The sequence below is a fragment of the Cryptotermes secundus genome, unplaced genomic scaffold (assembly GCF_002891405.2).
Source record: "Cryptotermes secundus unplaced genomic scaffold, Csec_1.0 scaffold574, whole genome shotgun sequence".
NCBI lineage: Eukaryota > Metazoa > Arthropoda > Insecta > Blattodea > Kalotermitidae > Cryptotermes > Cryptotermes secundus.
In genome coordinates this window covers 193,282-212,754 of record NW_019739958.1, presented here as the reverse complement: position 1 = coordinate 212,754, position 19,473 = coordinate 193,282, and the positions used below count along the sequence as shown (strand labels likewise).

The window sequence follows — 19,473 nt, the reverse complement described above, 5'->3', positions numbered from 1 at the left end:
ACAGACTTTACTATACGTTCGTTTAAACACATTTTAATCAACCTAACTAGTTTCATGGGTATCCCAAACTCTATCAGAATATTGTACAATACTTCCCTCTTAACTGAATCATAGGCTTCTTGAAGTCTATGAATAGCTGATGTACTGTCTCATCGTACTCCCATTTTTTCTCCAATATCTGACGAATGCAAAAGATCTGATCTGTGGTTGATCTTCTACGTCAAAACCCACACGGATGAGCCCCAATAATTTAATATATATATGGACTTAACCTTGAGAGAAGAGTATTGGAAAAATTTTGTATGAAGTTGATAGCAGTGATATTCCTCGATAATTACTACAGTCAGTTTTATCACCCTTCTTGTGAACTGGTACAATAATAGACTCCTTCCACTGCTCAGGCAATTTTTCCTTAGGCCAAATAGAAGTAATTAGATTGTGTATCTTAGAATGTAATATTTTGCCTCCTGCTTGAATAAGTTCTGCCAGAATTTGATCACTACTTGGCGATTTATACAGTTTCAATTTTGCAATAGCACTTTCAGCCTCAAAAGGGCTAGGATCAGGTACTGATGGCTCAGCTCTATGGATTTCTGTCTGCTTAACATCACTGATCCTATGTACATTCAGTAACAGATAAGTAGTTCCTCCCTCTATTCAAAATGTTGTGGGAACCTGCAAGCAGATCACCATTCTCATCCTTCACCAAGTTACTGCTATACAGGTCTCTAATGTTCTTGTTCTTACTGTTCATTGCAAGTTCATCAGTTTTGTCTTTCAGATATTCCCTTTTTGTTCCTGAAAAGCCTGCTGGTTTCACATCTTATATTGTTCAGATTATCCCCATTTAACTTGCTTGGATCCTGTAACCATTGCAATTTGGCCTACTTTCTTTGATCTAATAATTTTGAGCATCCTTCATTGAACCATGGTTTATGCTTCTTCGGTTCACAATAACCTAGACTCTCTTTGGCAGACATCTTTATATTCTCTCTAATAGTTTCCTAAGCTTTGTTAACATCGACCTCAGTTTCCAAGTTTTCCAAAGCCGCAAACCTATTTGAGATTTCAACACAATACTGCTCTTTACCCTCTACCTCATTTAAATTCTTTAGATTGAACCTCTCCATACGAACTCCATGTGTTGTTTGTTTGTTCACTGCCAGCCTTTCCCTAACCTTTGCCACCACCAGGTAGTGGTCAGTATCACAATCTGCTGCCATGAATGATCAGACATCAAGTATACTTGAGTGCCATCTCCTATCTATCAAAATATGATCTACTTGATTGTGTATCTTCCCATCAGGAGATGTCCAAGTAAATTTATGGATGTTATGATGTGGGAAGATCGTACTTTTGACAGTAAGATTTTTTGATGTGGCAACGTTTACTACTCTAACTCCATTATCATTACTAATTTCATGCAAACTCTCATTCCCAATCGTTGGTTTGAAAATAACTCGTAACTATAACACTGCTGCTAATCTACACATTTAACAAATCTCTACAGCACACTCTCAGTCTAAGTCTGCTGTAGTCTTCACTACTTACTGCTTGGTCACAAATCCCAACAATGGAGATTCTCCTACATACATACATACATACATACATACATACATCAGCGTTTCAGAGTATTCATAAGTGTGCAACTGGCACCGAATATAAAACTTTTCAAACAACAGTCACAAGACAATCGCAGAGACATCAATTCAACCATAGTTAAAATCTAAACTGAGTACCCCAATTAAATAGATACAATGTTACACATACAATTATACCAACAAGATAATTAGCAATACATAATAATTCTCCTTCCTTAACTTACACTTATACTTAATGTCTATATTAATGCCTACTGCGGGGCATGCATCAGTCAGCATGCACTCCCCTTCTATTCCTTAGCTGTTGATCCCGACAGAAGAGCAAAAATTCATCAACAGTATATGACGGATTATGTATTAGGACATCTCTAATTACTTTTATAAACTGTTTTTTATCATGTACTAAATTAGTTAAATAATCAGGCAGACTGTTAAATATTTTTATATTTATTTTTATACAGGTTTGAAAACAGACACACTTGTGGATTATAGGTAGCAAACTATGAAAGAGAACTCATGAGACAGTGTATGGAAAACCAGAACAATATAATGTAAGTGAAAAATAATACTGCTATAGAATTGCAATATGCAGTTCAAAAATTGAGGAACAAGTGATCATAATATATTTTCACGAAAAGTTACACAGGCTGATGTGCATAAGCAACACAGCCTAACTGTCCAGTTAGTCTGAAATATGTAGGGTTCAGTAAAGGAATACAAAGAAAGAATGCTCACATACGTACGTCGTTGCCAGCTGGCTACCATCTCACAAGTCACAACTTATTCATAATGGTGGCTGAGTTGCAGAGTGAGTGTCCCCTCTATATAATTTCACCGGGGACAACAGAGAAAACACAATTTCCAACAATTTTTCCATCACTGCATCACACATTCACTGTTGCAGAAACTTTTTTATCTGCCATCACCTAGCAATTGCCATCTCTTCTTTTCCGCCTTTAAGGTGTCATGTCACAATATTTTTATGTGTGATGAATCAACTGCATTCAATAAATCTTTATACCCATATTCAGTTATGTTCTACACCAGAGATTCCGAACCTTTTGCACCTTGTGTTCAACTGGTCATTTTGTTGAATGACTGAAGTCCCACCACAGTAAAAACAAAGCATTTCTCCAATAAGTGAATTTTTATAATTATGCATATTTTAGTATTATATTAATCAATAATACAAGTTATAATTTTCACACCTCACATCCCAGTGAGTGACCAACAAGTCCCACAAACTGAGAAACACTGTTCTACACAAGTTACATGAGATTCATCCAAATCTGTATTCCCATTCACCATTTCTTTCATGCCGCCCACTATATAATGATACCACATACCTATTAAGGTGGAATCAATCAGAACATACCTGAGAAAGCAATTTTTTGAATGATATTCCCATAGTGTGAACCAACGAACATTACAAAGAATTCTTTCCAGACAGGGGAACTGTTTCCCAGCCACTTGGGAAACACGGCATCACGGACTGAAGGGCCCATACACTTTCTCATTTCAACCAAATCAGACCACAGATCACGCAGAAGTTTCTTTAGTGTTTGTCTTGCCACCGGCCAGGTTTGCGGAATGGCTCTTTCATCAATTTCGACTTGCCTCAGTACCACTGACACAAATACCTACACAGAGAAAACAAATGATTATTGCAAACAAAGTAACAGTCATTAAACATAAGTTTTTCTTAACTTGACAGATGTTCAATACAAATCCAATGAATATACTCATATTTCTGACAGCATCAAGGAGACACAGTAACTGGTACCAAAATTTCTTGTTCAGCTCATGCAAAGGCTTAAAAAATGTGATGGTGCAGGATAAGTTCTACAATGTAGGCCCATAAAAAGAAAAAACCATGAGTTAGAGCTAAGGGTCTAGAGGGCCTTAATTTAGAGCTTCCATGGGCAACCCATCTTCAGAAAACATTTACATCCTGTTAGACATTCCCCACAATGTGTTTAACCTAGAATCATCTGCCTGTGTTTCATCAGGTACCAATATAAATTTCTAGAATAATTTTGGCTGTTAAAAACAAGTTTTAAACTGTAACATTGGAAATGTGTCAAACATGAAAATTGCATCCAATGGTGGCATGGTTTTGAGCCATTCTCAGTTCAATTTTTATCTGTGCAGCCACTAGCCCTTCTTCACTTGCATGATGTATCTCTGACCTCCCCTCATCACTAATGCCATGCATTACCGCCTCCTTTTCAGCCAATCATTCGTCATCCTGTGGTTGTTCATGGCGTGCTGTCTCAAGAATTTTTTAATTTTGGTATTATTCCTTCTTTAAAGTTTTAGGTACTCTGTATTGTGGTACTGACAAGGAAAGCAAACATATTGCAGGCAAAGACAGGTACTTCTGCTAATGGCATGTAAATTTCCATCAGTGTCCCATGTTGTACCTGCTCTTAATTGTGTGACAGCAAAAAGTGGAACGCTTGGTATAAATCATGGGTGATCATAATGAGGAGATATGTTCTGCAGTGTCAGATGTTGAGAGATGTGCATCCCAGAAGAAGGTTATTTGATGTCGTCCTGTGGTTGTCCGTGGTGTGCTGTCTCAAGAAAGACAGGTGGCACAAGTTTGTCCCCCATCAAGAGAGGTGATAAGAGAGAGGACACAAACCTATTTGGTTTATAAATTCTAACTTAAATAACAAAAGTTTTAAAAAATTTTAATATATCAATATATATGTGAAAACTTTGGATTTTATATCCATTTGTGTACTGTCAACATTGTATGTATATAGTATAACTGAAAATTCGGAACACCCATTGTAATAGTGGTCTCCAAACTGTATCGATGTCCCTCTGATGATGGTCTCTAAGGACCGAAACATGTAAGGGCATGAAGAATTGAAATAAGAAAAACTTCACCAGTCACAGTGGATGGAATTGTTGTATCTTTTATAACATTTATAATGTTTCATCTGGTCACTCAGGAATAGCTTGCAGTTATAATATTTAGCCTGACCAATCAAAAGTAAATAACATTCATGACATTTTGCCTGGTCAACCAGAATAGATGGCATTTACAAATTTTTGAACTGCAGTGCAATTGTTGATTTCTTCCTCATGCTTCGTAACTAGCAATTCAAAATTCATGGCATAGCTGGAATGCACATCTCAACATCTGAAACTGCAGAACCTGTCTCCTCATTATGATCACCCATGATTTATACCAAGCGTTCCACTTTTTGCTGTCACACAATTAAGAGCAGGTACAACATGGGACACTGATGGAAATTTACATGCCATTAGCAGAAGTACCTGTCTTTGCCTGCAATATGTTTGCTTTCCTTGTCAGTACCACAATACAGAGTACCTAAAACTTTAAAGAAGGAATAACACTAAAATTAAAAAATTAAAGATCAGTGCCATGCTTAAAGGAATAGAGACTGGGAATAAGGATTCAAACCATACTGAAAAACCTCTACCAAAATTTTAACTTCATTCATTCTGGTCCATCACACTAGTCAATATTATAGAATGATTTGACAAGACTGTCCAGTGTGACTCAAATGTATATTTATATACATGATGATGCCTTTACATGTTTTGATCAATTAATGACCATCTTCAGAAGGCAAATAACCACACGCTGAGGAAAGTATTATGACATAAATCATAGTACATCATGTTCAAAGTTGTCCAAGGTTTTATATAATGATTTTAATAAAGCTAAAATGCAGTGAGTTAAAATAGTAATAAATATTAAAAACCTTAAACCGCTAAGGTTCATGTCCTCGTGCCCTTTCTATCGATGGGAGATTCGGTAAATTCCTGTCCTTGGAGGTCCAGGCAGTGTTTTTTTTTCTTCTTAATATAGTTGGTTTAAGAGTTTGTGTTCGTTGTTAAGCTGTTAGTCCTTTCGTTGTTTGTTGATGCACTGCCACAATGCTTGTACATTGATTTAAGAGCCATGGCCACCATACATACTGACAAGAATACTAAGTGAATTTCATATTATCTTTAGGTGTTCTGTACTAGGTCCACATTAGGAAATGGAAAACAGACAGCAAGTTACACTTCTGTACACATTATACAACTCAATATAAAACTGGAAGCCAGTATGTCTAAAGAAAGGAGTTCATACTGTAAATTCTGATAAAGGCAGATATTCAATACAAAAAGATCAGAGCAGGGAGACATTCATATATGGACTTACAAGCAAGCCTTCCATTTTCTGTGGTTTATCCGTTTCAGCGAATGAACAGTTGTGTGCAATACCAACGTAATAGCTCATAAGGAAAAGTTGTGTGAAAGTTGTCACGATCTGCTGGGCATGAATAATACTTCCAAACTCCACAGTGGCTTCTGGATCTGAGCAAAATGGAGCCACTACCCAAACTATAAAAGGGATCACATCAATTACTTACAGCACTTTGGAGCATGGGAATGAAATGCTAACATCTGCAGCACTGAATTCAATTTCAGTCATAGCCCCACTTCGAAAAATAATGTATCATCCTTTGTGCTTCCAAAATACATCTATGAACTCCTGCCAAATTCTAGGAATATTTTGAACTATGTCAGTTCATAATTTGGCCACAGTGTATTATAGAAATAAGGACTGTATCCATCACCTGTTTACATCAACCTGCTGCCTGCATACATACATACATACACAATTTCTTCTAAGTGAGGGTATCTTAGAATCCACTGGTAAAAGATTTTCACATTTCAATTTTAGTGAAGTAACAGTGGGCCTAGTAGAAAGCATAGAACAACTGCTAACATTTTTCCTGTACTTGGGAGCTACCAGAATCCTTACAGATAGCTCAGTCAGTATAGTCACTAAGCTAAGGCCAGGATGACTGGGGTTAGATTCTATGCAGGAGCAAAGATTTTTCTCTTCATCACTGCAAGCAGACTTGTTCTGAACCAAATCAGCCTCTTTATGGGTGTTCCTTCCCCAGCAATAAATCAGCTGAGGTGTCTAAGGTGATCACTCACCTCAATCTAGGGCCAAGGTTAAGAAAGCACAACTTTACCTTCACTTTCACATATTAAAATCACAAGACGGTAGAATTCCACTTCAGTTGGTCTGAATAAGTACAATAATAAAATACAGAATATCATTTGGGCTTACAAGTCACACTGCAATGGTACACACATATGGTCCAGCTGTTGCAGTGTACAATTACCCTGAGCACACATATGGTCCAGCTGTTGCAGTGTACAATTACCCTGAGTAACAATTCAGCTGTCAACGCCCACAGTAGCAAAGAATTTAAATTTGCTAATCCTGGATAAAAAGGGTTAATGTGTCTCTTCTCTGCTATTTGAACTCATGAACCCTAATACTCACATGTAACTCATATGTAAGCAGACACAGGATAATAATATTAAAAAGATATCTTAGAGAGCGATAGGCTACAAGCACGCATACTAAATTGGACTGGCACAAGACAGGGCACAATGGCACACTTTTGGGAACATTATAATCCTTCATGTTCCATGACAGTGAAATTCTTGATCAGATGAGCAACTATCATTGTGTCTCCATTACATCATACTGCAACAGACTATAAAGAAGTGACATACTATTACAGTGGAACCTCACTTAATGAGCACCTCTCATAATAAGTAATTCGCATAACGAGCAAAACAAATGACTCGCTTAACGAGAGACGTTTCACATTACAAGTGATGAGAGGGGAAGTCCTGGATTGTGCGCTTGCTACATCAGTCTGTGTTTAGCACTCGTTCTGCTAGAATCTTAGTGTCGATTGTGATCACACATTTTTCCAAACTTGTGTTCAGACATATTATTTGTGATTATTTTGTGCAAAGTTTAATAACCCTTGCAAAAATGTCCCTGAAGAAAAAGCTACAAAGACAGCCATAAGAGAATAAAAATAACCGTAGAAATGAAACATAAAATCAGTGAAAAGCGAGAACGAGGTGTGAGTGTGGCTGATCTAGCTCGCACATACAATTGGTCTACATCAACGATTTGCACGATTTGGAGTTGCATTGTGTTTCACAGCAAGAAGTTCTGGAGAGTTTGTCAGAGGAGGAGGAGGAGGTAACAGCAAAGCAACAATCTTCTGGCACAATAAGAGAAATGCTGAAAGCATGGGAAACTGTTGCATCGTACATTGAGAAGCATCACCCTAATATGGCAGTGGCTATGCGCGCTACAAATTTATTTAATGATAATGCTGTGTCGCATTTTCACCAAATTTTGAAGCGCCAGCAAAAACAAATGTCTCTAGATGGCCTTCTAGTAAAAAAGAATTAGATATGTATCATAAATAATAAACTAATTATTTCGATTTTTTTTTTCTACAAATCGAATTCACATTCCAGGTTGGTTCATCCCGCATAGAAGAAAAGATGAAGATGATTCACTCTCCTTAACAATGTATGTATAATTTTCTTTGAATAAACGTTATACATAACATTTTTTTTTTTGGCATGGAACGCATTATCGTATTTTACATTAATTTATATGGGAAAAATTGTTTCACATTATGAGTAAGATTCTGGAACGAATTATGCTTGTTAAGCAAGGTTCCACTGTACTTACTGTTTTACATTCCACAGTATGTAAGCAAATACCAAAGTAGTCAAACAATTAGCATTCCCACTTCACATCTGAAATGTCCTGTTTTCAAATAATGGCCTGGAGACAGACCACACTGAACTTTTTCTGTGGTTCTGCTCAGTTTACCCAGGTAAATGCTAGATTAAATTAGGTCATGATCATTTCCTTCCACACCCATTCCTATTCACTATTCAGTAATCATCCTATTACTTGACGCTATATAATGTGAGCTATTGGAAGCATCATTACATAAACCAATACAAGAACACAATTCTATGCAAAATATCTTTGAGGGTACATCATACTCTATGCTACCTTTTGGAAGGGAAGTCCCATGCGCTCAACAAGTCTCTTGGTATAGCAGAACTGGTTCCTATTGTTAAGATGAAAACAAAACTGAGAAACTTTGTGATACTAATGTAATGATCTGTGTCATTACAATGATTACACCCTTTCAGAGATGTTTCCATATAATGAAGCAATTTATATTCATTAGGTTGGCAATGCTTTATTGCATCTACATGCAGGCAGGTTCCGTATGCAGGTTTCTTTGTTAAGAGTGACCACGGTAAACAATGACTGACCAAGCCAACCAATTCCATGGAGCTCAGTCTTTCTTGAGAAGCCACAAGTCGCTCAGCTACTCAAGAATTTCTCAACATTTTTTGGAACCCAAAGGTTCATTACCATGCTCACAAGAGCCTGCAACAGGTCCCAATCCTACAGCAAGATTAATCCAGTCAATATCAGCCCATCCTATTTCTCTATGATCCATCTGAATATTATCTTCTCACCTACATCTAGGTCCTCCTAATAGTCTCTCCTTTTGGCTTTCCCACCAAAACTCTGAATGAATTCATCTTCTCCTCAAACATACTACATGCCCTACCCATCTCATCCCCCTTGACATGATCATTCTAATTGTAATTGGCAAAGCATACAAATTATGAAGTTCGTCATTATGCAGTCTTCTCCAGCCTTCTATCACTTCATCCCTGTTTGGCCTGAATATTCTCCTCAGCACCCTGTTCTCAAACACCCTCAGTACATGTACCTCCCTTAATGTCAGACACCAAGATTCCGAACCATACAGAACAACAGGTAAAATTATAGTTTTGTACATTTTAATTTTTATGTTTCTAGACAGCAGATGAGAAGACGAGGTTTTGAACTGAATGGCAGCAAGCATTACAAAAGTTTAACGCACTCTTAGTTTCCTCATCAATCAAATTTTGATTTGCTGCTGTTGCTCCAAAATATCTGAACTCTGCCTCATTTTCAACATTTGTTGATATGATGGCTCAAAACTGGAATAGTGGAACAAGAAGATATGGCTACTGCGAGGCAATCACACAGTAAACACAATTTTGTAGTAACGAATAAACACAAAAGAAAAGAGAAAACGTTGGATTTGGTGTTTTCTATGCAGTCCATCATGGCTATATAACAAGGACAGAAACTGAAAGTTAGCTGTCAGTCACCACTCGTAGTTTGTGGTTAGCCATGAGCATGGAAGCAGAGGAATGTCCATTGTTAGAAGCGGCTAACTAGCTATGACTATTGAAGCCATAACAAACCAAGAAGACTTAGAATGTGCTGTAATGAGGAGCTGCACAACTCCCAGAGTTGTACAGACTCAGTACCAGAAATGACCATGCTGGCAAGAGCCAGCAGCAATTTACCCAAGGCTAATGAGTGTGCTGTAGTGATTTGTACTGTGTGTAGATTAGTGACAGTGTTACAGTTACCTGTAGTCACAAGTCATATGTATTTAATAGATCCAATTATAAATACAAACATCCATGTCTAGTAACTAATATGTGACAATATACTTAGTTTTCTTTGCCTTCACTTCAAGACCAACCTCTTAGTTATATATTCTTTGTATTTTAGTTATTTAGTTAAGTTGTTAATTTTGTTATTAAGTTTATTATAATGTTTGCTTGCTTCATCATTAAATCTTTGATTCACGTTATTTTCTATTATAAACCAAGTAGTCTGCCAATACTGTCCATTTCTCGGATCTAATTTGTATAATTGTTGATAGAGATATTGGGTTTTCGGACTTTATCCATCGTTCTGGTTTTAAGATAACTAAGAAAAGCACGACGTTTCGGAAACTGGATCTGTTTCCGTCCTCAGGTGAGGGATAACACCTATTCTATTGGGTCCCTTAGAAAGAGCTAGCCTCAATCACTGGACAGTGATTGAGGCTAGCTCTTTCTAAGGGACCCAATAGAATAGGTGTTATCCCTCACCTGAGGACGGAAACAGATCCAGTTTCCGAAACGTCGTGCTTTTCTTAGTTATCTTAAAACCAGGACGATGGATAGAGTCCAAAAATCCAATATCTCTATGTGTTATACACCATCGTCAGAATCCTATTAAATAATTGTTGATGTTTTGTTTCTTAGCATATAAATATTTTATCTCATTATTCATTCTTAGTTTAGTTACTTGTTTCTGGGTTTGTCTTATGGCACTATCTGTGCCCTATATAGTTACTTTGGCATATTTAGGTATGATGTTTCTGTTTTGACATGTTCGATTAAACCATATGTGTGTGCTGGTTCTCAGTAGTTTCCTTTTCATGTTGATATATTGATTTACCAGTCTTGCCTGAACTGCTTCAATAAACTTAAACTGGTTCATTCTGGTCCATCATAGTAGTAGTTGTATATAAGATTTTTAACCACCATCCAGTGTGATTAATAAAAGTTGTATTTTTCATCCTTTACACACACTTTGGTCAAAATGACCATCTTCAGGATATTATCAACACATATGGAAACTACTATTACAATGTCATAGATATATTACATCTTTCAATTAAATCTAAGATGTGCCGGTCATGGTAGCCAAGCAGTCTAAGGCGTGCAATGTCTTCGCTCGCTCGGAAGCCAGGATCGTGGGTTCAAATCCCACTCAGGGCATGGATGTTTGTGTGCGCTTTTCTGTGTCTGTGTACAGGTAGAGGCCTTGTGACGAGCTGATCACCCGCCCAAGGAGTCCTACCGTATGTCTAAGATCTAGGAAAACCGAAGTGAACGGAGAAGTTCATGGAGGTAGGCCTAGGCCCAATGGGGCTGTAGTGCCAAGGAACAAAAAAATCTAAGATGTACAGTGATTTGTTAAAACATCCAAAAATTATTATAATAGGTCTGTTTACAAAGTGTTTACCAGTGTGATGGACCAGGATGAACCAAGTACGTTTCTATGATTTAATATCCAAAATAACTAAATCATTTATCAAAAGGATCAACTGTCCACAGTTGCAAACACTCACCTTTGTAACAGTGGTCCAACATTTTCTCAAAATACTTGCATCCCAATTGTCTTAGGGCCTGAATATAGTCTCTGAGAAAAGAGCCCAAAGTGTTAAGCATATCCAGGGCACACCTAAAACGGACTATGGTTGTCCACTCACAAAACATATCGATCGTCATCTGAAACCATACATCCATTTTAAACAGAGAGAAGACAAAGATCATGATCATCCAGGATGTGATGCCACATAGTCTGGTAGGTACGCACCCATCCACCACCTTATATGTTGTCACATACCGGAAGACTGTAATCTGAATTTTCCAAGGTCTTAGTGTCAAAAATGTCAAATCCATGCAGGTTCCTGTGATGCCTGGGTCAAAAAAATTAAACCTTTACAAAAAATGTTATTTCAGATGACATGTTCCATCTGCTAGAATTTTACCTGAACTTATTTACTTACTCATAGAGCTGAGCCTTCTGGAGGCGCCACTAATTCTGCAGCTACTCAAGAATTTCCCAGCATTTTATGGAACCCGAAGGTTCATTACTGTGTTCACAAGAGCCCTCCACTGGTCCCTGTCCTGAGCTAGATCTATCCAATCCATACCATCCCATCCTATCTCTCTAAGATCCATTCTAAAATTGCCCACCCACCTATGCCTTGGTCTTCCTTCTGACTTTCCCACCAATATCCTATACGCATTCCTAGTCTCCCCCATTCCTGCTACATGACCTCCCCACCTCATCCTCCTTGACTTGATCATTCTAATTATACTTGGAGAAGAGTACAAGTTATGAAGCTCCTCATTATGCAGTTTTCTCCAACCTCCTGTCAGTTCATCTCTCTTCGGTCCAAATATTCTCCTCAACACCCTGTTCTCAAACACCCTCAGTCTATGTTCCTCCCTTAATGTCAGAGACCAAGTTTCACACCCATACAGAACCACAGGCAAAATTATAGTTTTGTATATTCTAATTTTTATGTTTTTGAACAACAGACAAGAAGACAAAGGGTTCTGGACTGAAGATAGCAAGCATTACCCGAGTTCAATCGCCTCTTAATTTCCTCCTGAATCAGGTCTCAATCTGTTATCGTTAGATAAAAAAATATTTTAAGGGAATTATTTTTCACACATTTATACTTCTTAAGGAGTGTTTATAATACTATTTACCAACGAAGAAAACAACCTAAAGTGAAACTATGAAACTGAATGATGCTGATAGAACTGAGATTACTGTGGAACAGGAAGTGTGCTCTGTGGTGATACTGAACATGAAACCAGAAATAACCTTAATGATAGTAAAAATAACTAAAATTCTGATGACAGGCATGTCACTGGGCATCCAAAAGCAGTCACACAAAATCTGAAAATTCATAACATGATATAACACTGCACAATAAATTGTACTACAGTAGTATCCCTATTATTGAATATTCTATTAATGAAATTTTGAACAGGTTCATAATACAGTAAGCAGTACTTTGTTTAATTTGAATTTCAGGTCATAATAAGCTTTTTTTTTAAAGGAAGGTGTCCAAACTTTTATTAATAATTATAAAACAATAATTACTTGAATTTTGTATAATTTCACTTGCATAACTTTCATTCTTTAAAATTTAAATACTAAGAAAGAGTAGAATTCAGCATCTTCAGAATGGTGTATGGCAATGGAAGTCTGAAATCATAGCAATTGTCTGCATTTCTGCTAGACATGAATTTTCCAGTCTTTGACATATTGTATCAATCAAAGCTGACATCTGTGGAGTGAATATGATACAAAAAATTAAGTAAACTAAATTTCCCATGGTTAATCTGCAAAGTGGCTTCATCACATACAGATAATTGTGAGTCTACAGTATATATTTTAATAAAATTTTGAAACACAGAACTTTTTAACAGGTTACACCAGGGCCAAGTGACAATGGTTGTCAAGAGTAACACCCAGATATAACCACTGCCATACCTCACTTATGGGGTGAGTTGTTGGATACTTGGTGATGTAAGTATAGAAGAGGGCTCGAAGAGGTATGAGAGCAGCCAACATACGGATACGAATGTGTATGGCACCAAGTATCAGGTCACTCATACCAACTGCTGGCAGTGGGATCTCAAATTTATGCTCCCTTTTCCTCCATTTTACGAATCTCTGCTGTAGCCAAGTGAACCGGTGAGCTAGAAATCTGCACAGACCGTATGCCTGGCAACTATAGAGTTCTCCCAGTTCCAGGCATTTCTGCATACTGGCCATTTCCTCCACCAGTCTAAACACACAGACAAACATTTCAATTTTCAATGGCAAATATAGCAACATTCTTCTTATGTTTCCACAGAGTGAAATAAAAATAATTCTCAGTCCATTTCTCTTCAAAAGCTCAGCGTTTCCTTCTAGTCTCCATGAATTCATTTTCTTTTATCCACATATTTTCTTTGTGCAATGAAATATTTTCACATACAACACACACCAATTAGTACACTCTAGCCTTGGGAGGTGTTAGTATCGAAGGCAGCTCTGACAGCACAGCGTACAAGAACAAACTGTATTCATAAGATCAAAGCATGTAAACAAGTAAAGAAATACAGAACTATTAGGCCTATTTTGGACTCTATCCATTGTCTGGTATATATAAGACAAAAAAGCACAACTTTTGGAGACTGGATCTGTCTCCGTCCTCAGGTGGGTGGGGTAAGATAGCCCTACTCAGTTGGGCCCATTAGAAAGAGCTAGTCTCAATCACTGGACCAACTCCAAGACTAGCTCTTTGTAACAGGCCCAACTGAGTAGGTCTATCCTGCCCCATCCACCTGAGGACGGAGACAGATCCAGTCTCCAAAAGTTGTGCTTTTTTGTCTTATATATACCAGACGATGGATAGAGTACAAAATAAGCCTAATAGTTCTGTACAGCATATACCATCGTCAAAATTCTTTCAAGTCTATTAAGTAAAGAAGTATACAGCACAAACTGGAAACTGAGAATTGATCCTACATGATGAGTATATGAAGGTTATTACATTAAAAATCTGTTCAAGGATTGTTCTGGATGAAGTCATAAAGACTGTTAACCCTTTACCATCTACAGGTGCAATGGGTGCACCATTCAAATTGTAATGTGTATAACTAGGCAACAGTGCAATAAATGAATCCTCGTGTAAGCACACTCAACAATAGGACAAATGTTTATAGCTCGTAACAATCAGTGTTCCAATGGGCTGGTAAGATAGCTATCAAGTTATGGCTTTCTATGGGGTCCATGCTGCGACTGTTACTATGCAATGCTTCAGTAAACATGTTTCAAACAACAGAGACCTGTTTTTTCTGCATGGTCAGTGTGGAGGCTATGTAACAGCAGTTACAAATACAAAAGGTTTCAGTTTTTAAATGAGAGTGTCAAAGTGGAGAGTCCAGGAAGGTTCAGCATTTGAGAGTAATAGGACGAGAACAGAGCGTATGATTTGAAGACTTTAATTATGTGTAATAATTGGAGTGTGTGACTTAGTGAGATTGTGATAGTTTCTGTGTCGAGGTCCATTGCCAGGAGACGACTAGTGAAGATGGAGAATCCTAGTGCGTGTGTAACAGTGAAATGGAAAGTGTGTAAATCAGCGATGGGGATGTATTTCCTATGTTTAAGTGTGAGTAAGAGAGATTGTAACCAAAGTGCCAATAAATCCAATCATCCGAACTAGAACTCGTCATTTCATCATGCGTACCACCCTACACATGACAATATTGTGGCATATAGACCCATTGCTAGGCAGTGGCCCATGCCCAACAGTGGAAGTATTGTTGGAAGCAGTGTCTTCTATGTGGTCCACTCTGAGGCTATATCACATGAGAGACCAAGCTCAGTTCAGTTAATGAGTGCAGTGGAGTGAAGTCAGTTGGTTAGTGACCAGTCAGTCAGAGTTCAATCATTCTGAGCTGCTGCGGTTAGAAGCTGGTAGCTGAGGCATGGGGACAGATCAGGAACCCAGACTAAGAGTAATATCTACCATTGGAAGCCATTATGGGGCAACAACTGGTGAAGACATAGCAGACTGAGAAGACCTAGTATGTGCTACAGTGAACTCCTGAGTGCATGAATTAGTGACAGCACTCTAGTTACTTGTAGTTACAATCTGTTAAGTCTTCAATAAAATGAATTACCAATCCAAACCCCATCTATAGTTAACTCATACACATGACAATATTCTGCCCGTTCTGGTCGTATGGGGCACTCAGTACACCATAACCATTTCAAGCTTATGGTGGCTCACAATGATGAAGCTTACACAGCCTGAGCTACAGGACTTACAGTTAATATTCTATATAGCTGACAGATGGAGTTCAGTGTTCAAATGCCTGTTCAGAACCACAGGAAACTGTTTTATTCCATCATGTATAAAGAACATAGAACAAAGATGGCATCTACAAGTGGTCTTCACACTTTCTGAACCAGTTTTCAGGTGAAGAAATAGAACATTTTTTGTTTCATTATGGTCCGTCACACTAACAATATTACAAAGGTTAATTAATTCTGTCCAGTGTGACTGATGTTTTTTTTTTCTTTTTTATCTTCATCCTTTACATGTTTTGGTCCTATAGATCATCATCAGAAAATTAGAAACCACTATTACAATATGTCTTTTGAATATTAATATGTACATATTGTCATCATAATACAATGTATAATCTAATGTTTTTTAACAACTACAGTGGCCCTTACCAACACATTAGAATATTTATTACAGTTAGTATGTTTAAAAATGTTAATTTTTTTTTCAACCAAACTGGTTCATGTCCCTTCTATTTCCTCTCCCCGAAGGAAGCCAAGCGTCCACTGCCCCGCGGTTCCATTGTTTGGAGAATAGATTTCTTCAGTGTCGTTTTGTTGATGTTCGAGGCACACTGTGTTCTGATACTGTTCTAATACTGTACAGTTGGTACAAGCCGCTCTAGTTGTTAAAAACATTAGATTTATACATTGTATGTACATATTAATATTAAAAAAAACATATTGTAATAGTGGTTTATAATTGTACTGATATCCTTCTGATGATGGTCTATAGGACTGAAACATGTAAAGGATAAAAGATTAAAAAGGAAAAACCATCAGTCACACTAGACAGAATTAATTAACCTTTGTAAGAATATTTTTGGATAAATGTGTCAGTGACATTGATGTTAGTAATGTTTCATGAAACTGAACACAGATATGGAGAAGTGACAGCAGCAGCATGGAGTAGAAAGACAGCCGTAACAAGTAGACAAGAGAATTCTGACCAGATAAATTACCTAACAACGCATTCTAAATTCTGAACATTTTCCTTATACATTGTACACATGAACCACTTGAAGAAATTTTGAATAAAACATAAAGGTATGCCAGACAGAATACAAAATATGCCACTTGTTCCAACATACTCTGTCTGGAATTCTTACAAAGATGTCACCATGGAAGAACAGAACATTTTCTTGGGAGTGCTCATGAAAATGGCTCTTGTGCAACTCCAGAATGCATACCCTTAGTGAAATTGGAAACTTCACAAATTATCGATAAAAATACATGTTTCTGAAACGTAAGTATTTTAAGAAGGACTAATCTTATGTTCAGAGTCATCTCATACTTGGCATGCCTAGTATATATATCATAACAATTTTATGGACTATAACTATGGATGGAGTCTGGACTGGTAATAGGATTAACTGAACACTTATACATATAACTCATATAACTACAAGTCACTGTGGCGCTACTGCTAATTCACTACAGCGCACAATTCATCTCACCCTGCTGAGTCTTCACCAGTTTTCTGGTAATGGTTTCCCTACAGTAGATGTTAACCTAACCTAACTAAACCAAACCAAACCAAACTACTCTACTTCTGGGCTGGCAGCCGTCTCACACCAACCTCCTACTCTTCTCACTGCTGTCTCAAGATTCTCTTCTCACGGCAGATGGCCCTCATTACAGAGCCTTGGCATGAACCACACAGAGAACACTACTTCCAACAGGTCTTCTATTGTTGCATGCATACCTGCTGTGGGCCATTATTTACAGAGCCATTATCTAGCAACAGTTGTTGCTTGAAACAGGTCTGCACGCCAAAGTATGTATGTATGTATGTAAGCATAAATGTACTGTCTGTATTTAGTCCTGGGCATTCTCAACAGAACCTACAGTTCAAGTGAGACATGGAACACAGGAAAAGTATGGGTTATTCAGGGACTTAATTACAGTCTGTATCCTGCCTTCCTCCATCCCATAGAGAGGCTGCAACCACTGACCCACTCATCCTTACACAATCCATTGGCCAACACAAAAAGGATGGCTAGCCTGTCCACGTGCATGTGTGCATGAAGTATGATTAGGGTACACCATAACTTGCACAGGCAAGCCTACAGAAGTCCCATTTCAATATTTTCTTGATTTTACATTGTCATATGAATGCCAGAAATGCATTTAAAATAGTGTCACGTGTTGGGTATGTCACGCGACAAATAACTTCACGTGGGTCTTGGATTCAGTGAATCTTTTATTGGATCCTCGCTCTTACACACCTTACAACTATTATCACTTGCAGTATCGCCTGACTTCTGGCCCGATACTCTAATGCGACGTCTCAACTATCCTTGGCCGTGGTTGGATCTCAAATGTCTCTGGCAGCGGCTATCCCAAGACTGTCTCATCCTCAATACTCAATGTCATCTCTGGCTCTGCTTATATAGGGGTTATGCGGACCGGATACCAGACATCATTTCTTGCGGTTCTGTTACCACTGTTCAGGCAGTCTGTTGTTATGGGAACGTTCCTTATAGATTACGCCGGTAACATGTTCATCTCCTCTGTTGTTACTCAATGACAATCCGTTGCTATGATATGTCGCTGCGGGAACTCCACAATTTCCACATATTCATTGTCGTGGAAGTGTCCGTTCCAATTGTAGCGGTTGTCGCAGTGATGGACGTAAGGTAACGCGTCACAATATGATGTAGTAGCTTCCTAGTTATTATGTGACAATGATGAACCCCTGTTCCCACAGTGGATCAAGTATATATAGGATTAGGCATGCACAAAAGAGGCATATGGCACTATGTAAATGGGAATGGATGGAAGACACAGGTGGCATCCCTAATTTTATAGTGAAACTTTTGATTCAATATCATGTCCTATATGTGTACAAACACAAGCTATGATTAAAGATTATTGTAAATAATGGGGTTTGCTGCGGAACTGCAATAAATTTCCTGAGCCTCATTTATTTGTCCTTATGGTAGTACCTGTGCTCCAGTATATCATACTGTGGAAAGAGTTCGACTGGCATTGTGATATTTTTCTTGGCAAACGATTGTGTTAATACAAACTGTTGGTCAGACACCAGCTGAAGTAACTGTATTCGCTTGTTCTCCAGATATCTGAGCCAATTAATGTAATCTGACAGTCTCGGCATCTCTTCCAAATAGGGAACTTTTACAGCTGAAACAAGTCAAACACATGCACATTTACATCCAGCTGTGTTCAGTCCAGTGCCAATAAAGGAGACCAACAACACCTCAGACCACTTGAATTAATAAAGCAATACAGAACACACACTAAACAGCAGAGCTGAGTGGGCAGAACTTCTGCCCCACATCCAGGAGACCTAGGCTCAAAGGCTCCAATATACAAGGAGTATAAAAAGTAAACTAACATACACAAACAATAAACATAACAAATAATATATAATTCTTACATACTGCAGATAACACGCATGTCATAGTATTACATTGACATCTATATGAGCTGCATAAGCACAATGGCAAACATCTATCAAAACTCATAAAAGTAATAACAACAAAAGCACAACACATTTACACATTACAGAAAACACCCACACCATGACAAAAGAATGTAGCAAAACGAGATCCTACAGCTGCAAATGTACTCTCAGATAAATATATTTCAATAGCTGGTGACTACAATGAAAAATAACATTTAAGAAGTTTTAACTGTACTTTTTTTTAATTTTAATCTAAATTTTTAAAAATATTTTTAATTAAAAACAAAATC

At 37.7% G+C, this 19,473-nt stretch overlaps 1 protein-coding gene across 1 annotated transcript in view; it reads right to left on the bottom strand.

The window, feature by feature from the left end:
- The window catches only part of LOC111872155, an 80,225-nt gene that overhangs the window by 8,907 nt on the left and 51,845 nt on the right, over positions 1-19,473 (bottom strand). Inside the window, exons 19-23 of the mRNA XM_023865744.2 lie at positions 18,705-18,900; positions 13,408-13,705; positions 11,462-11,621; positions 5,791-5,972; positions 2,977-3,241 (exon numbers count right to left, since the gene is read on the bottom strand). Coding sequence (XP_023721512.1) covers positions 2,977-3,241; positions 5,791-5,972; positions 11,462-11,621; positions 13,408-13,705; positions 18,705-18,900 — 1,101 coding nt within the window. The remainder of the gene's footprint in view (positions 1-2,976; positions 3,242-5,790; positions 5,973-11,461; positions 11,622-13,407; positions 13,706-18,704; positions 18,901-19,473) is intronic.